The sequence below is a fragment of the Balaenoptera musculus genome, chromosome 2 (assembly GCF_009873245.2).
Source record: "Balaenoptera musculus isolate JJ_BM4_2016_0621 chromosome 2, mBalMus1.pri.v3, whole genome shotgun sequence".
NCBI lineage: Eukaryota > Metazoa > Chordata > Mammalia > Artiodactyla > Balaenopteridae > Balaenoptera > Balaenoptera musculus.
In genome coordinates, this window is record NC_045786.1 from 141,259,952 (window position 1) to 141,278,761 (window position 18,810).

An 18,810-nucleotide genomic window follows, 5' to 3' on the forward strand; every position below is an offset into this window, starting at 1 on the left:
GGAAAACTACCCAGAAGTGGAATTGCTGGATCATATGGTAGTTCTATTTTTAATTTTTTAAGAACCTCCATAGTGGCCACACCAATTTACATCCCACCAACACTGCACAAGGGTCCCCTTTTCTCCATATCCTTGCCAACACTTGTTATTTGTTGTCTTTTTTATAATAGCCATTCTGACAGGTATGAGTTGATATCTCATTATGGTTTTGATTTGCAATTCTGTGATGATTAGTTATGCTGAGCATCTTGTCATGTGCCTGCTAGCCATCTAAATATCTTATTTGGGAAAATATCTATTCAGGTCTTCTGCCTGTCTTTTTTTGCAATTAATTTTATTGGAGTATAATTGCTTTATAATGTTGTGTTCGTTTCTACTGTACAGCAAAATGAATCAGTTATACATATACATATATCCCCTCTTTTTTTGGATTTCCTTCCCATTTAGGTCACCACAATGCATTGAGTTCCCTGTGCTATACAGTATATTCTTGTTAAGTTACCTATTTTATACATGGTATCAATACTGTATATATGTGAATCCCAGTCTCCCAATTCTGCCCAATTTTAAATCAGGTTGTTTGTTTTTTTGATATTGAGTTGTATGAGCTATTTATATATGCTGTATATTAACCCCTTATTGGTCATATCATTTGCGAATATTTTCTCCCATTCAATAGTCTGCCTTTTCATTCTGTTGATAGTTTCCTTCTCTGTGCAAAAGCTTTTTAATTAACAAATGTAGTCCCATTTGTTAATTTTTGCTTTTGTTTCCTTTACCTGGGGAAACATATCCAAAAAAAATATTGCTACAACCAATGTAAAACAGCATACCGCCCATGTTTTCTTCTAGGAGTTTTATGGTTTCTGGTCTTACACTTAGGTCTTTAATCCATCTTTAGTTTATTTTTGTGTATGGCGTAAGAAATTAGGCAAGTTTGAGTCTTCTGCAAGTAACTGTCTAAGTTTTCCCAACAACATTCATTGAAGAGACTGTCTTTTCTCCATTGTATATTCTTGCCTCCTTCATCGTAGATTAATTGACCATAAGTCTGGGTTTATTTCTGGGCTCTCTATCCTGTTTCATTGATCTATGGGTCTGTTTTTGTGCCAGTGCCATACTGTTTTGATTGTTGTAGCTTTGTAGTGTAATTTGAAATCAGGGAGCTTGATACCTCCAACTTTGTTCTTCTTCTCAAGATTGTTTTGGCTATTCACAGTCTTTTGTGTTTCCATACAAATTTTTAAATTATTCTAGTTCTGTGAAAAAATGCCATTGGTATTTTGATAGAGATTACATGAAATCTGTAGATTGCCTTGGGTAGTATGGTAATTTTAACAATATTAATTCTTCCAATTCATGGACACAGTCAGTGTATCTTTCTACTTGTGTCATCTTTAATTTCTTTCATCGGTGTATTATAGTTTTCCAAGTACAGGTCTTTTACCTCCTTAGGTAGGTTTATTCCTAGGTATTTTTTTCTTTTTGACACAATTGTAAATGAGATTATTTTCCTGATTTCTCTTTCTGATAGTTTGTTGTTAGCGTATAGAAACACAACAGATATATGTATATTAATTTTGTATCCTGCAGCTTTACTGAATTCATTTATTAGTTCTAACAATTTTTTTGCTGGTGTCTTTAAGATTTTCTATATATAGTATCATGTCATCTGCAAACAGTGACAGTTTTACTTTTTCCTTTCCAATTTGGATCCCTTTTATTTCTTTCTCTTGTCTGATTGCTGCGGCTAGGACTTTCAATGCTATGTTGAATAAAAGTGGGCATCCTTGTCCTGTTCCTGATCTTAGAGGAAATGCTTTCAGCTTTTCACCATTGAGTATGATGTTGGCTGTAGTTTGTCATATATGGTCTTTATTATGTTGAGGTATGTAGCCTCTGTAACCACTTTATTGAGAGTTTTTATTATACATGGATGTTGAATTTTGTCAAAGCTTTTTCTACATCTATTGAGATGATCATATGATTTTTATTCTTCAGTTTGTTAATGTGGTGTATCACATTAATTGATTTGTGGATATTGGACCATCATTGCCTCCCTGGAATAAATCCTACTTGATCATGATATATGACCCTTTTAACATATTGTTGAATTCTCTTTGCTAATATTTCATTGAGGATTTCTGCATTTATGTTCATCAGTGATTTTGGCCTATAGTTTTCTTTTTTGTGTGATATCTTTGTTTTGATATCAGATGATGCTGACCTCGCATATGAGTTCAGAAGTATTCCTTCCATCTCAGTTTTTTGGAATAATGTGAGAAGTATAGGCATTAACCGTTCTTTAAAAGTTTGGTAAAATTCACCTGTGAAGCCATCTGTTAATGGACTTTTGTTTGTTGGGAGTTTTTTAAATTACTGAATCAATTTCATTACTGGTAATTGGTCTGTTCATATTTTCTAATTCTTCCTGAGTCAGTCTTAGGAGATTGTACGTTTGTAGGAATTTATCCATTTCTCCAAGGTTGTCCATTTTATTGGCGTATAATTGTTTGTAATAATCATTTATGAACTATTGTATTTCTATGGTGTCAGTTGTAACTTCTTTTTCATTTATGATTTTATTTATTTGTGTCCTCTCTCTTTTTGTCCTCATGAGTCTGGCTAAAGGTTTACCAATTTTGTTTATCTTTTCAAGGAACCAGCTGTTAGTTTCATTGATCTTTTCTATTGCTTTTTTAGTCTCTATTTCATTTATTTCTCCTCTGATCTTTATATTTCTTTCCTTCTATTAACATTGGGTTTTGTTTGTTCTTTTTCTAGTTTCCCTTTAGGTGTAGGTTAGGTTGTTTATTTTAGATTTTCCTTGTTTCCTGAGATAGGCTTATATCACTATAAACTACCCTCTTCGAAATGCTTTTACTCTGTCCCATAGTTTTTGGTTGTTGTGCTTCCATTTTCATTTGTGTTTAGGTACTTTTTTACTTCCTCTTTGGTTTCTTCGGTGATTCATTGGTTGTTTAGTAGCATATCATTTAGCCTCCACGTTTGGGGTTATTTTTGCAGTTTTTTTCCTTATAGTTAATTTCTAATCTCATAGTGTTGTGATCAGAAAAGATGTTTGATACGATTTCAGTTGTTCTCTAATTTAATGAGACTTGTTTTGTGACCTAGTATGTGTTCTATCCTAGAGAATGTTCCACATGCATTTGAAAAGTATGTGTATTCTGCTGCTTTGGATGAAATGGTCTGTATGTATCAACTAAGTTCATCAGGTCTAATGTGTCATTTAAGGCCAATGTTTCCTTATTAATTTTCTGTCTGGGTGATCTGTCCATTGATGTGAGTGGGGTGTTGAAGTCCCCTACTGTTATTGTGTTACTATCAATTTCTTTCTTTATGTTTGTTAATATTTGTTTTATGTATTTAGGTTCTCCTATGTTGGGTGCATATATATTTTACATTGTTATATCTTCTTGTTGGATTGATCTCTTTATCATTATGTAATGTCCTTCTTTGTCTCTTGTAACATTCTCCGTTTTAAAGTCCATTTTGTCTTGTATTAGTATTGCTACTCCAACTTTCTTTTCTTTTCTATTTGCAAGGAGTATCTTTTTTCCATCCCCTCTCTTTTGGTCTATGTGTGTCTTTAGATCTGAAGTCAGTCTCTTGCAGGCAGCATACATATGGGTCTTGTTTTTTTTAATTTATTCAACCACTCTCTATCTTTTGATTGGGGCATTTAATCCATTTACATTTAAAGTTATTATTGATAGGTGTGTACTGATTGCCATTTTGTTACTTGTTTTTGCAGGTCTTTTTTGTTCCTCTTTTGCTCTCTTCCCTTGTGATTTGATAACTATCTTTATTGTTATGTTTGGATTCCTTTCTCTTTTTGTATATGTATCTTTTATAGATCTTTGGTTTGTGCTTACCATGAGGTTTACATACACATATACATGATTATTTTAAGTTGATGCTTTCTTAAGTTCAAATACATTCTAACAACCCTGCATTTTTACTTTCCCCTACATGTTTAATATTTTTGACATCATATTTTATATCTTTTTGTTTGTATACCCTTAACTACTTACTGTGAATATAGATGATTTTACTACTTTTTTCATTTAAGCTTCCTACTAGCTTTATGAGTGATTGGTTTACTACGTTTACTGTATATTTGCCTTCACCAATGAGATTTTCTGCTAGTCTTCAGGTCACTCTCATCGATAGTTTCTCTGTAAGTAGTTGTGATTTTGGTGTGCCCATGGGAGGAGGTGAGCTCAGGGTCTTCCTACTCTGCCATCTTGGCCCTATTCCAGATAGAAATTTTGAAAAGCAGAGTCTGAACTGAAAGTGGACCCCCAATACCCACTGAAATCTGAGAAGACATAATAGTCAAAAGATATCATACCCTCTAGACATATTCCTCCTTCACAGGAACTGATTAGTATGTAAAGTCTTGAGAAAGCCACATTCATTTTCTGATAGATTTATTTTGAGATATACTTCTCCTTTCTCTTTTATCTACCTTTCTATTAACTTTAAGCTTTTTTGACATCTAATTAAGTTACAACTCTAGGAAGAGTTATTATTATTATTGGTGACCATCTTCCAAGATGAAGGTGAATGTCATAGCTTGGGGGAGGAAAAATGCTTCTATTTTTTTCACTCAAGTCAAATAGTCAAATGTTCCTGAAGTCCAAAAAGTGAGAGGGAGACAAGTGTGATCTACAAGCTGAGTATTATATTGCAATGTCTGCATCAGTTTCTCCATCTCTGGTTCAGTCTATACATGAAGAGAAAATAGTCATTGTGTTAATTATATAAATTTTGGTATTTCCATAGAATACAGTATCTTAGAATTGAAAGGAATTTCTCACGTTAGCTTCTCCAATATTTTACTCAGTAGAGGTGTTAGAGAAAATTTCTAACAGCTGGCCATCAGGTTTTTGTTTGATGCTTTTAGTGAGAAAGATATTATTTGCCTCATGAGGAGAACATTTATTGTTGGATGGCTGTTATGGCAAGGATGTTTTTCTATTACACTGAGCCAAAGTCTTTATCCCTGTTTCTCTTATCCATTAGTTCTAATTCTGCCTGGAGCAACACCGAATAAATTGACTCCCTCTTCTACATGACAGCCTCTCAAAGAAAGTGCTATTTATGATTACGTAAATGTTAGTAATATCTTCTCTTCCACCCACAGATAATATTATTTGCCCATAATATCATTATAGTTGTAAATATTGTACATTATTCATTCCCAAAGCTACTGTGGAGAGATTAATTTGAGGCCAGTGTTCATTCATTTCTTGAGTGCCTACAATGTGCAGGGATTTGGTAGGTCAATCAAGAAGCCTAGATAAAATGAGAACATGACTTGTGAGACAGTCATATATTATTGTATCAGCTTTATAAATTTGCCTTTTATCACAATTAGTTTCCTCTCTTTATCCTTTTTAGTTCTTTTGACTTTAAATTCCACTTTGACATTAAAATGCCATTCCTGCTTTTTTGAATATTTACATTAGCCTGGTGTCTTCTGGGCATACCTTTTATTTTTATTCTTTCATCTCTTTTACGTGTATCCCTTAAAAATAACATCCAAATGGGAATTGAGCTTTAAAAAACTCAATCTTGCATTTGCCTTAGGTTAGTGTAACCCTGATCCTAGCTTGACGTTCATTTTGCTTTACCATAAAGTTTGCTATATATTATTCTCTTGATATTTTTTCCTTCCATCTTACTTTATTTTTACTATTAATAGAACTTTGTTATTTCTTCTTTGTCCTTTTCCCTATTGTTGGTTTGATCCAGGTGCTATTTGTTCCCTTTCACTCATTATTTTAGAAGGTGTGCTGTACTCTACCATCCCCCTCATGCTTTCCTTCTAATTTCTGATACTAATAATCAAATATTCATTTCTCCACTATTATATTTTTAAAAGGTGCTCACTATATCCCTCCTACAAGGCCTTCCCATTTCTTCCATGCACATCCTACACCAATGAGACTTTGAGAACACTTTTACTTCTCCCATCTCCTCCCACTCCTTCAACTTTTAGGCATTGCTGAGATAATGCTTTTAAATCTAGACTATTACTAAGTTTTCTTTTGCAGTATGTCTCTACAACTTCTGGGAAATCCATGTTTAGTACATATATTATAATCCCCCAGTTGATTTGATTGTTATTCATTTAGATTTAGTAATATAGTTTATAAATGTGTGTGTATTTTACTAGTGTTTTCTCTACTCTTCATCTTCCCCTATCTTGAGATCTCTGATCTGGTTAATTTTTTTCATTTAGAGTAATTTTTCCAGAACATTACTTGTTGATTTATTATCTAAATTTTTACATTTTCATAAATATTATTCTTCTGTCCTGACAGGTGAGTGGTGTCTGACTGGATATAGGATTTGGGGGTTGCAAGCCTTTTTTCTCAGAGTACGTTGATGTTAATCTACTGTTTTATAGTTTTTAGTATTGTAGGTAAGAAGTCCAAAACCAGTATTCTTTTTTTCTTTGTTAGTAAATTTAATCTTTCTGTCTGACAGCTTGTAAGATATTCTCTTTATCCTTGAAATTATAAAATTTAACCAGGACATTTTTAGGTTTATAATTTTTTGTCAGTCTTACCTGGAACTTAGTAAATCTTTTCAATCTCTAAGCCCAAGTCATTCCAAATAAATGAAATTTTCCTCTATTTTCCCCCTCTATCAGTTCCTTTTTTCCCATATGGGATTCCTATTAATAATATGTCAGTGTCTTGCTGTGTCCTGCAAATTTCTTATCATCTCCTGCATGACTTGTGTCATTTTATATTTTTGTACATCTCTTTGAGACATTTCTACCACTTGGTTTTCCATGCCACTAATTGAGTTTCAACAGGGACTATATTCACCTTCATCTACTAAATTTTAAACTTTGAAAATTATATTTTTTGTTCCAGAACATCCTTTTAAGGTTGTAAATGAATCTCCATTAGTGCTTTAATTGTATGTTGTTTTTGTTGTTGTTAAAATGATCTATTTCCCCCAACATGTTGATTTCACTAAGAGCCATCCTAATTATCGTTCTTACTCTTCCACCCTCCAGTTGCTGGCAGCTTAAATTGCTGGTATTTTCCTTTACCTACTGAGAGTTGTATTCACCCTCAGCCCTCAAGAAGCTGCTAGGGTGCCATAGACCTGATGGGAATGTAGTTGTAGTGGAAAAGAGGATCAAAGTGGTAAAAGGCATGGAAGTCACAACTCCTGAATTGGCAAAGCAGCAATAGCAAGCTGCCAGTCTTCTATTGAAGCCTCTGTGCTTCCTGGACATTTAGTTATGAAGGTTTGGGCTTTCCCAGCTGTTAGGGATAGGGCAGTCTTAGTATTTTTTAAGTAGACTTCTGGGTCAACTTAAAAATAATACCTTTGTGCTTAAACTGCATCCCAATCAGCTTCTAGTGCTTTAAATCAGTGAATGTTAGACATGGAAAGGACCTAGTCCAAATGTTCTCATTTTATAAATAAGGATAATGAGACCCCAAGAAATGATGTTCACTTTTCAAAGTCATCCCAGCGGTAGAGACAAAACTGGATTCTAGGCCCTGACACACTCAGGCTTCAGTTGACAGTTCTGTTTACTGTCACCAAGTACTTAAATTTCTAGCATTTAGCACTAAATCAATGCTCTTATAGAATGTTTTCATATAATATTGGTACTCTCAGAAAACCATGGGTAGGTACTTATTTCAAGTGAAAATGGATAGAAAGTGTTAGTAAATCAAGATTAATGCTAGTATTAGATTTATCTTTAAAGAAATGGTTAATCACCTTTCAAATCTAATTAAAACTGCAGTTTTTAATGAAGAAAGAATTAAATTATGTCACAATATCCCTTTAAGATCTGCTGCTCTTTGAGAAAAGGGAAGCTACTGGTATATACCTAGAAAACTTACTAATCTGCTTAATTGAACATCCCTTCCAGTGGCAATGGTGAGAAGATATTTCAAATGTAAAAAGTACAAGTTATGGTTTTTGATCATCACTATTTGGCATACACAAATAATATTTATATACTAAGATAAAAATGATAAATAGCTTTTTTCTGATGATGTATATAACAAAGTGTCTTTCACAGTGTGAATAGTAGAGTGAACATAGGTGACCTTGAACCTGTCACTACCTCTGTGAATTTCATTGACCTCTCTTGCCCTGCCTACATCATAGAGTTGTAAAATTAACACATAAGTGTGACAGTGTACTGTTCTTTTAAAACAAGAGAATTATTGTCATTAATTTTATTTCTTAAATATCAACTGATCTTACATATAGGAAGTAATGTCATATATAAGACATATAAGGTCATATTATGTTTTCATTTTACTCTCCTATCTTTGTGAAAATTAATATGCTATGCTCTCTATTTAACAAAACTGAGAAAATCATGAATTATTTTTATCCTACTATAATATCCATGATTATAATCCTTGCTACCTATTTTTTATCATTATTCAGAGTAATCTCTTAGTCTTAGAAAGCAAACTCAGTTTTTAGTTCTTAAAAGTAAAAACGTTGGGGGGATGGAATATGAAATAAATATGGGAAAATATTAGCATTTGTCAAATCTGAGAGATGGATACATGGGTGTTATACTGTTATCTTATGTGAGAAATATTTCATCATTTAAAATATGAATCACAAAAAAAGAGAGCAAATTTATGACTTGTAAGCAAGCCCTAAGTTATGTTTAATCAAAATCTTATTTAGTTTTCATCTGAATATAGGATTCAGAACTTTGTTTGTTTCATTCCGCAGAACTAACATGTTCACAGATACACTTTTCTTGTCATCCCAGACAGATCTCCTCCTGCTGCCTTAGCATCCTCTGTTTTATGCTTTTGCATAACGGTCCATTCTCATGAGAGTTTTCCTTGTATGACATATCATATGCCTGAAAAAACTAGACAGTCACTCTGCTTAGGCACTCGACAAGGAAACAGAGGTTCTAGTCCTAGCTCTGCCACTTACTGCTCCGCCTAGCCTTTAATATGCTACTTTGCCTCTCTGAATATCACTTTCCTTTTCTGTAAAATAGGCATAATCATACTGTTCAATCTACCTCAGAGATTTATTGTGAAATAATAAATGGAGGTATATCATGCAGTGTAAGTGAAGTTACAAATCCTCTGACAATTGCCATACATTGGTCCCTGTCCCTGTAAGCTATGATCTCTTACTAGATCCCACACACCAGAAGTATGCAGCTGAAAGTAGAGTTAAAGAGATGGGCAGAGGGAGATAGAGAAGGGCAAGCCCTGAAGAGTGCTCCCAGCTCTGCTACTGAGCACAATGACCCCCAAAGACCTTTCCAATTTTAAGATTTAGTGATTTTGTGAATCCACCAGCCACAGAGAAGAAAGCAGCATTGAGTGTATTCTTTGAAACATAATAAATTACAGTAAGGACTTGCTTGGTATAAAATTCCTTTTAGTTTATTTCTGCAAGTTAGAAAATATCATGTGGAGAGTTGATGACTCTGCAGTTTTACAAAATAGGAAAAAAGTCTTTCCCAGATAATATGAAAACAAGGAATAAGGGGGGGGGGGGAGATCACTGAAAAGTATGTTTATTTGCAGCCATCAGCTAGCCTGTCCCAGGAACTTTACCCACCTACAAAGATGTCGATGTGTATGTCACTGCTGCTTTGTTTCCAATGACTTTGCCATAATCCTGTAGAGTTGACAAGCTATAAATTAAATATTGTAAGATTGGTAGAATTAGCTAATGTCTCTTATACTAACACAAAAGTATATGTTGTGTTGATAATAGTCATTGTCCCTTCACCTGAATCACATTCCACACCACCCTGTGTTTGTGATGTTTTTCCCACTTACTCCATAGGCCAACCATTTGGCTCAGCTTAATGATCCAGCAAGGCAAGGGGACCAGAGTGCTGGGCATGCAGTGATCAGGAATCCATCACATACATATCTTATAGTATTTCAGTACAAAAGAATAATTTGTTATTTTTTCCCTAAAGCTAAACGAAAAAGATTGATGAAAACCCTGTTCAAAATACATAGTTCAAAAATACACCCATTTTTTAATATAATTCTTCCAAGATGTTTGCCCAACCAAATTAGCTTCAAAATTCATGTCAGGGATTTTTTTTTAAGTTTTTTTTTTTTTTTAATGTTTTACACATAGATCCTACCTTCACTGAATACTTGGGTATCTTTCTGGCTGCATAAGCAATTAACTGGATGATTTCAAAGGATCTCTGTGTTGTAGATTGAACCTCATGTGAGCCATTTTTCAAACTTTTACTATTGTCTCCTTGGGAGCTTGCTCACCAAAGCCAGACAACCTCTGGTACACTCATGGACAGGCCAGTGCTTGAGGAGCAGGAGAATTTTATCTAGAGTCAGTAAGAGAACCTAATAGTAAATGGAACTATTCAGGCTGGAACCAGGCCTAGCTTATTTATTGAGCCCTTTGGGCTTTTCACATACAGTTCTGTGAATGTATTTGAGGTCCAATCTATGATTTTCTTCTGTGTTAGTCATAGATATTCTCCTAAATAAAAACAGTCAAATATGCTAAAGTTGAACTCTGCCAGGTTGTTATGTTTGTATGATAACTTTTGTCAGTACCACAGTAATAACAACAACAACCAACCTTTCTTGAAAACTCAGTTTGTACCAGGTACTATCCCACAAACTTATATATATTATGTTACTTAATCCACATAACAACCCTATACTATCCCTACTTTATAGATGGAAAACTAAGGCAAAGAAAGGTTAAGCAACTTGTCCAAGGTTCTACATCTAGCAGGTAGTAGCACCAGGATTTAAACTCAGGCAGTCTGACTCCAGAGTTCACACCCTTAATCTCTGTAATGTGCCACCTCCCAACTTTGTCTCCTGGAGAGCCTCTCGGGTAGATCTCAAGTTCCTCTCCTTACCTCTGTCACCCCTGGATAAAATTTGTGCTAGTTACAAATCTTCTCCTCCTCCTCCTTTTCCTCTTCTTCCTCCTCCTCCTTCATCTCCTCTCCCTCCTCCTCATCCTCCCATGAAATAGTGCATCAAGGGAAAAGGATATGAACAAACTTCACTACCACGAGAGGTTTGGGAGAACATATGCTATCGCATTGAGACATCATTTGATTTCAAGTTAACAAAAACCTGCTGAGTCTAGTTTAAGCAAAGGGAGGGATTTATGGGAAGATTTATGGGAAGAGTTGTCTCCTGGAGCACAAGACCAAGAATAGGCCTCAAGAAGGACTAAAAGCAAGAACTAGAGCATCAGAAGCCAGGATTGTTCCCCTTTTAAATGTACATGTTAGATGTCTATGGGGGAGAAAGGGGAATACCTCCCTTCTCCACAGAATAAAAAGTTCTTAGAAAACAAGGGTTTAGGCTGAACATATATTCCTCAAAAGGCACCTTTTCTGTACTCCCATCATTTGAAGGTAAATGCAAGCGCAGTGCACATTGCCCAGTAGCTTTGTATGCATTTAAGATTGTGACTAAACAGTCCCTTTCAGCTATTCCCTGATTTCCTGTTCCTCCAGAAACCCTGATGCTTGGCATTTTGTTTTTTTCTCACTTGATCAATCTCAAGTTAGGCCTTTGCAACCCTTCTAACATCCATAGGATAAGACTGTTGATTTCATGCCATCCTTCCTCCCAGGCCTTCCATCTGTACAATCAGAGGGCCTGGTGCACTTGTCTTTTCAGTTGACTGTCAGGAATCTCACTAATTTCAATCCTAACATTCACCCTGTCCCTTTATCCTCTCAAAATATCTCATACTGTCTCTGCCTTCCTTGTTCTTTTTTTCTCTACCCTTTTCCCAATAAACACCTACTGGCTCTTTATATTTTTAGGGACCCCCCCCCACCCTTTTCCCATTAGATGAAGTTCAAATTCTTGACCTTGAGGGCCCTCCAAAATCATGCCCTACACTACCTATCCCAGCCGTTTCAAGTCAGGTCCCTCACTCAAGCAGTTCATTTTCCCCATTCATCTAGAACACCACAGGCTTCATCATAGTCAGATCCTCTTGCTTACAAGGCCCTTTCCCATTCCTTCCCACCTGTAAAAATTCAGCCCATTTCTTAAGGCCTAACTAAATTAAGTCATATTCCCTCTAAAGAGTCCTAAGTCTCCAACACCTAGGGTGATCAACTGTCCTGGTGTACCTGAAATTTCCTAGGAAATGTAACTTTCAGCACTACATCTGGGATATTCCTAGGCAAACTGGGATGGTTAGGCAGCCTATCCACACCGCACTGTCTCCCCTCATTATACTGCCTTGTTGAGTAAAAAGCCTGTGAAAGTACCAGTAACTACTCTTTCCACACTTACAAGTTTCTTTCTCCGCAATGAGTTATGCTTTTATTGTGCAGAGACCTTTTTGATTTCCACTTCATACAGACTTCTGTGCTGTACTTATGTTAATGCCTACTTATTGAATAGGTGGTCTAGTTTTTAGTTGGCACTATATTTAAAATCTTTTCCTTGTGTGTTAATTTATTTGTCTTTATTTTTCTTCCAGCCCAGATGACTTACTCAATGCCTTGAATGAGGGTATCAGTCGTGCTGATGTCATCATCACATCAGGGGGTGTGTCCATGGGGGAAAAGGTATGAAAAAATGAGGTTCATGAAGTATGCAGTTGATTAACAGTGGTGTGGTAGTCATCTGGTATCCATAACCAGACTCCCACAAAGCTGAAAATCCACAGGGTTTCAGAAATTTCTGGGCATTCTAAAAGGTATGCAGTGCAGATAAGTCAGAGAGCTTACCATCTCAAATTAAATCCAGGAGTGAAGGTGTTAAAATGTAGGTAGGTATTCTCTTCATAGCAGACAGATTGCTGGGTCAGTCTTCCCTCAAAGTCTCCTAGAGGTCTTGAGCCCTGGGTAGACCAGATTGCTGCAGTCCTCTCCCAAGATCACAAAGGCTAGGGGCTGAGGTCTGCATTGTAGCAAAGCTATAAGAAATAATTTGCAACATGTCTGTTTTCATTACCATCAAACTGCCTGAAGTGCTCTGAGCATCACGAGGGCAAACCTGAAGTTAAGAGTACTTAAATTTTAAATTTCTTATTTCCAGGGAGTGTTTCATATAAAACTTATCTTGGTTGCTAATGAACTTAATTATGGGACAGTACCTATTTGGCAGACCGGAAGTTTGCTTTTCCAGTACTTCTGAAGAGGCAACAAGCTTATAGCTTACATAGGCTTGGCAATTGTGGCTCAATTATGGTAAGAACAGAACACTTCTCATCCTTAACCTTCTTTATTAGTGCTAACAAAGATGTCATTTATCCCAGGGATTTGCTCACAGGTCAACAGCCAATATAGTAAAGCATATTGGTTTTCTCTTTTTTACTCTCTGTGTGGTAAGATACTTACACTAAACCTTTAATTTACTAGGAAGGAGATTTTTAGGAACTGGGCAACCCAGAGTATTCCATAGGAGCTAATAATTGTCCTTCCTAGCTCCTTGAGGGGGAAATCATATGAAAGAAGAACCAGGAAGAAAGAGAGAAAGCATCAATGCAGCAAACTCCTGCCAGCCTGCAAATTCTAGTCCCCAAAAGAATTCCAGTGTACTTCAGTAGCAGAAAGAAAGAAAAGTGTAAGAGAGAGAACATCTGCTTCAGCCCAAGGGCAGAGCCTGAAAACCAGTCACTGAAAAGACAGGGAAGTAAGTCAAGGAAAGATCCAGAAACATTATGTAGCACGCGTGAATTTTAAGTGCAGAAACTCAGGTACACAAGAAATTTATTTATGTGATTCAACTTAAATTCTACTGTGAGTACCTATGCTACAGAATTGGCAGGAAATTTTATTTAAGCCACTATAGGGTTAATTGCCTCCAAAAATTATGCCAAAGAACTGGGAGGGGCTTAAGAGGCAACAGAGCATCAAGGAGACACATCTGGTCACCAGTCTTCGCTGGATACATCTAGAGTGTCCTTGTCATGCCATTAGATCTCAGGTCTTTGTTCTTTTGGGCCATGCTAATAGCACTGGGATTATGGGGAGGCTGGGAGTCTTAGGGCAGAGGGAAGGGGCTCCTGCTGCTTGTGGGACCCACAGACCTCTATCCTCTTCTCAGCCAAGGAGAAATGACTCTTCCATAGTTGCTTCCCTCAAAATCTCTCCCCACCCCCACCTCCTCCTGTTTCACATAGCCTTTGCAAAGAGTTTTCATTTTTATAAAACACCAAAAGTTTCAGGTAAACAGTATCTGCTTTTTGCCCTAAAAACTAAAGAATTGTGTGCATTACTATAAATTTTCCACCACCTACAGAATCGTAAAATAGCTCAAAGGCAATGAAAGGTATAGATAATCAAAAAGGATACGCTAGACTGGACATCCAATAATTGTTTCTTCCTATTTCAAAGTCTCTTAATTTTTCCTAACAGTGTCTCCCCCACCCCATATGATCAAAATAATCACAAAGATCATTACTGATCACAGAAAAGGACTGGTCTCATAGGTGTTCCCTGATTATTTAGCAACAAAAGTATTAATTAACCATATAGGTCTCCTTGAGTTTGTTTTACACATCTAGAGCCATATAGCAATAGAATATTAAAACTAATCAACAATATTCCAAACAAATAAATTATTTGTTAAAATATTTTTTATTTCCCTTAACATTTCATTTAGTCTCATGTTTTTCTTGTTCTGCTAGATCTTGGGTTATCAGTCTGCTTTCTTGAAACCATCTGTTTTCATTCTAAAGAGTCCTGGGATTCCTGACTCAGTCCACTGGTACTGTACAAAAGTTATCTAAGCTATATCACCTCAGCAGCCTGTACCCTAGAGACTATTCTTTGAAGCATCAATAGTTCAAAATACCTATGATTGTCCTTTTCCCTAGTGCTCTGAGTCTGTCTTTTTTGCAGACACAAACTATTTACTGTAGCTTATATAGCAGAGCCTTCAGGTCATCATCAAAGTAAAACAGAGGCTTTCCTTAGCTAGTAGATATTTAATAGCTGTGCTTAATTTATTACTGTAACCAATAATATCAGAAGATAAGTAAGATTCTCTCTTGGTATACAGTAGGTAACTATTTCATAAAAGTTTTGGTCAGTGTTTCCCCTGAGGGTGAAAACATATTATGAACAGCAAGGGCACTGTCAAATCTCCAGACACTTCCCATAAAGCATACAATTTCTGAAATATTATATTAATGACATTTTACCTGCATAAACCTAACCTAGAGCACAGTGAGCCTTTCTTCTCAGATGTAACAGTAACTCCCTTCCTATGAAACTCCTGTAATGGTAACATATCAAACAAACCTAACTATTTATAACTTCTCTTTTTATAAGATGAAAGAACAAATCTTCGTGACTTTCTAGGGGCCCTCTAGGAAATTTCAAACATAGTCTTAGGCTAGGCGTAGAAGATATTCTGAAAAAAATTTTTTTTTCCTAAATTTAGATCTGATCTTTAGAAGGCAAAAACAAAAGAGTTGTCAAAAAAAAAAAAAATTGGGCACCTGATTAAGATAGGATCATAGCTACCTAAGAAACAGTACTTGGTTACCTAATTTTTCAAAGCAACAATAAAATATTGGAAAACAAGCATAGAAGGTAACATGATCATAAATAATATTGGCTCATTCATAAATTAGGAACCTTTGTTCTATACTTTTTTATTTCCTTAAATAATCAAAGACAAAATAAACAAAAAGGCATATTACACAAAAAGAATAACCTTACATATCATAGGGAAAGCATTAATCAGTAAAGCAAAGAAGTAAGCTCATCAGAACTGAGTGAACTTACTAAAATTTTTTTTTAACGTCTTTATTGAAGTATAATTGCTTTACAATGGTGTGTTAGTTTCTGCTTTATAACAAAGTGAATCAGTTATACATATACATATGTTCCCATATCTCTTCCCTCTTGCATCTCCCTCCCTCCCACCCTCCCTATCCCACCCCTCTAGGTGGTCACAAAGCACCGAGCTGATCTCCCTGTGCTATGCGGCTGCTTCCCACTAGCTATCTATTTTACATTTGGTAGTGTATATATGTCCATGACACTCTCTCACCCTGTCACATCTCACCCCTCCCCCTCCCCATATCCTCAAGTCCATTCTTTAGTAGGTCTGTGTCTTTATTCCCATCTTGCCACTAGGTTCTTCATGACCTTTTTTTTTTTTTTTTTAACTTAAAATTTTAATATATTTCTCAGCTTCATTTCAAACACAGGTAATATAAACCAAGGCAAATCAAAGTCATTTTCAGAGTTTTGTTCTTCATTATGCTTTTTTTATATTTTGGAACAAACTGACACTTTACTTTAGAACTAAGAGTGGTCTCCAGACCAAAGAGGGTCCTGGAGATTCTTTAAGTGGGTATGCAAGGTTAAATCTATCCTCATAATAAAACTAAGACTTTATTTGACTTTTTTATTCTCCTTCTCTCATGACTGTATAGTGAGTTTTTCCAGTGGCTGTATGATCTATGATATCTCATCAGACTGAATACAGAAGCAAATAAGAGAATCCACCTGACTTCTATTAAGCTGAACATTAAAGATTTTTTAAATTATAAAACAATGTATAAACAATAAGTTACTTATGTTAACATGAAATAGCTTCATCACTGCTGTTTACAAATGAACCAACAAATAAATATTCTTAACTTCTTAGTTTTAATTTCTAATACAGTAAATATCGATAGACATAACCCACATAACAAAAGCTCTAGGGATCCTTAATGGATTTTAATTTAAGAGCATGTAAAGGGTCCTGAGACCAAGTATTTTGAGTATTGGACTTTTTTTTAAATATTTTTTTCCTGAAAAATGAAAGAACATGCATAGTTTTACTTGTCTGTCATTATTACTTCTAACATAATTGCAACCACCCATATTTATTATAATGTTTAAGAAAATCACTAATTTCTATTTCACAGCAAAAATTAGGGGGCATCGATCATTGACAAATCATACATAAGCATTTTAGCAGACTAGCAAAGTTCATAAACACACAGAATACAACTTTGTACAGCCACACACATCCCCTTTGTACCTTCTTAATGTAGCAAAAATGAAAACATACTCATTAACACGACCCAAAGATATATCCTCTCTATGGCATATTAAAATAAGAAGCAGGGACTTCCCTGGTGGCGCAGTGGATAAGACTCCATGCTCCCAATGTAGGGGGCTCGGGTTCGATCCCTGGTCAGGGAACTAGATCCCACATGCATGCTGCTACTAAGAGTGCACATGCCACAGCTAAGGAGCCCATGAGCGACAACTAAGGAGCCCATGTGCCGCAACTAAGGAGCCTGCCCGCCGCAACTAAGACCTGGTGCAACCAAATAAAAAAAAAATAAAAATAAAAAAAATTTTTTTTTAAATAAGAAGCAAAGTATAATGTATTAACTAAAGTCATGCTTAGTAAGCAGTGATCGAGTATTCTATTGTACTTAGAAATCAAGGTATCTCATGATTATTCATTAATTAACCAATTTAATAGCTGTTCAAGATTTTAAATTACTTAAAAATCTTGAAAATTATTTTCAAGCTGACATTCTACAAACATAATTACTATTGAAATTAAAAGTTTGTCAGAATAATGATTCTATTTCATTGAACCAAATTTTAGATTTTTCACAATCTTAAGTATTATATAAGAATAGCGTTAGACTCTTTGATGAAGTAACCTATATAATTTTAGGAAAAAACAAACCCAAGCGAAATAAAATGTATTTGCCTACTTAACACTGATAAATAAGAGAAAGAATATGGCTGGGCTTGCTTATTAACCAAAATAATTAAGCTAGTCTCATTTGCCAGAGATTTACCTTAACTATGTGAACTTGATTCTTAAAATTATAAGAAGAATATTTTTTTAGTGCAGCATATTTAAAATAGTATAAGATAAATTTTCTTATTATCTGGGAACTTTAGGAATATTCTATTTATGTAAGTACTTATCTCTAAATCAGTCAGAATAGAGTACCTTTAATTTAAGAGACATTAGAAGTGTTTTGGTGTGTTCGGTTTTCTCCCCATTGGCAAAGCAAACTTTTTTGTGGGCCTAAGATCAGGGCTCTTCTCTTCATGCCCCACTAAACCAGAGAGTTGGGGATGAGAGGCTCTTGTGTTCCCCTGCAACAGCTCCATCACATTGAAATTCAGATGGAGAGACCCAGGGTAGGGGACACCCTGAATCTGCAGCATACTCCGAGGAAGGCCCAATCTGCATGGTGGTCTCACAGGCGTATAATTTATGAATACACTCCAGAAATAGGAAACCATTTCACACTCACAAAACAAGATAAATGCCTTCCTGGATCACAGACACATAGACACATGACCACATAAAGAATATACAGCTTCAGGGACTTCCCTGGTGGTCCAGTGGTTAAGAATCCGCCTTCCAACGCAGGGGACGTGGGTTTGATCCCTGGTCGGGGAACTAAGATCCCATATGCCGCAGGGCAGCTAAGCCTGTGCGCCGCAACTAGAGAGCCTGTGTGCCACAACAAGAGAGCCCGCATGCTGCAACTACTGAGCCCACACGCTCTAGAGCCCGCATGCCACAACTAGAGAGAAGCCCACGCACCGCAATGAAGAGCCCACTCGCCGCAACGAAAATCCCGAGCGCCACAACTAAGACCCGACACAGCCAAATAAATAAATTTTTTTTTTTTCAAAATACAGCTTCAGCTCTACAACTTCAACCACAGATTAAGAGTAAACACAGAAACAAACAAACAAAAAAAATTAGTCTACAAATAGATATTTTCCTTCCTAGAGGTCACAAAATTCTTAATTGGTTTAGGCTCAAAATGACAGTAAGA

The 18,810-nt window shown here is 35.8% G+C and overlaps 1 protein-coding gene across 14 annotated transcripts in view; it reads left to right on the forward strand.

Annotated features, from left to right (window-relative positions):
- GPHN (gephyrin) overlaps window positions 1-18,810 on the forward strand; it is a 633,631-nt gene that overhangs the window by 591,429 nt on the left and 23,392 nt on the right. For all 14 annotated transcript variants that reach the window (XM_036843405.1, XM_036843408.1, XM_036843402.1 and 11 more), the window contains one exon: window positions 12,517-12,604. In XM_036843405.1, the coding sequence (XP_036699300.1) occupies window positions 12,517-12,604 (88 nt within the window). The remainder of the gene's footprint in view (window positions 1-12,516; window positions 12,605-18,810) is intronic.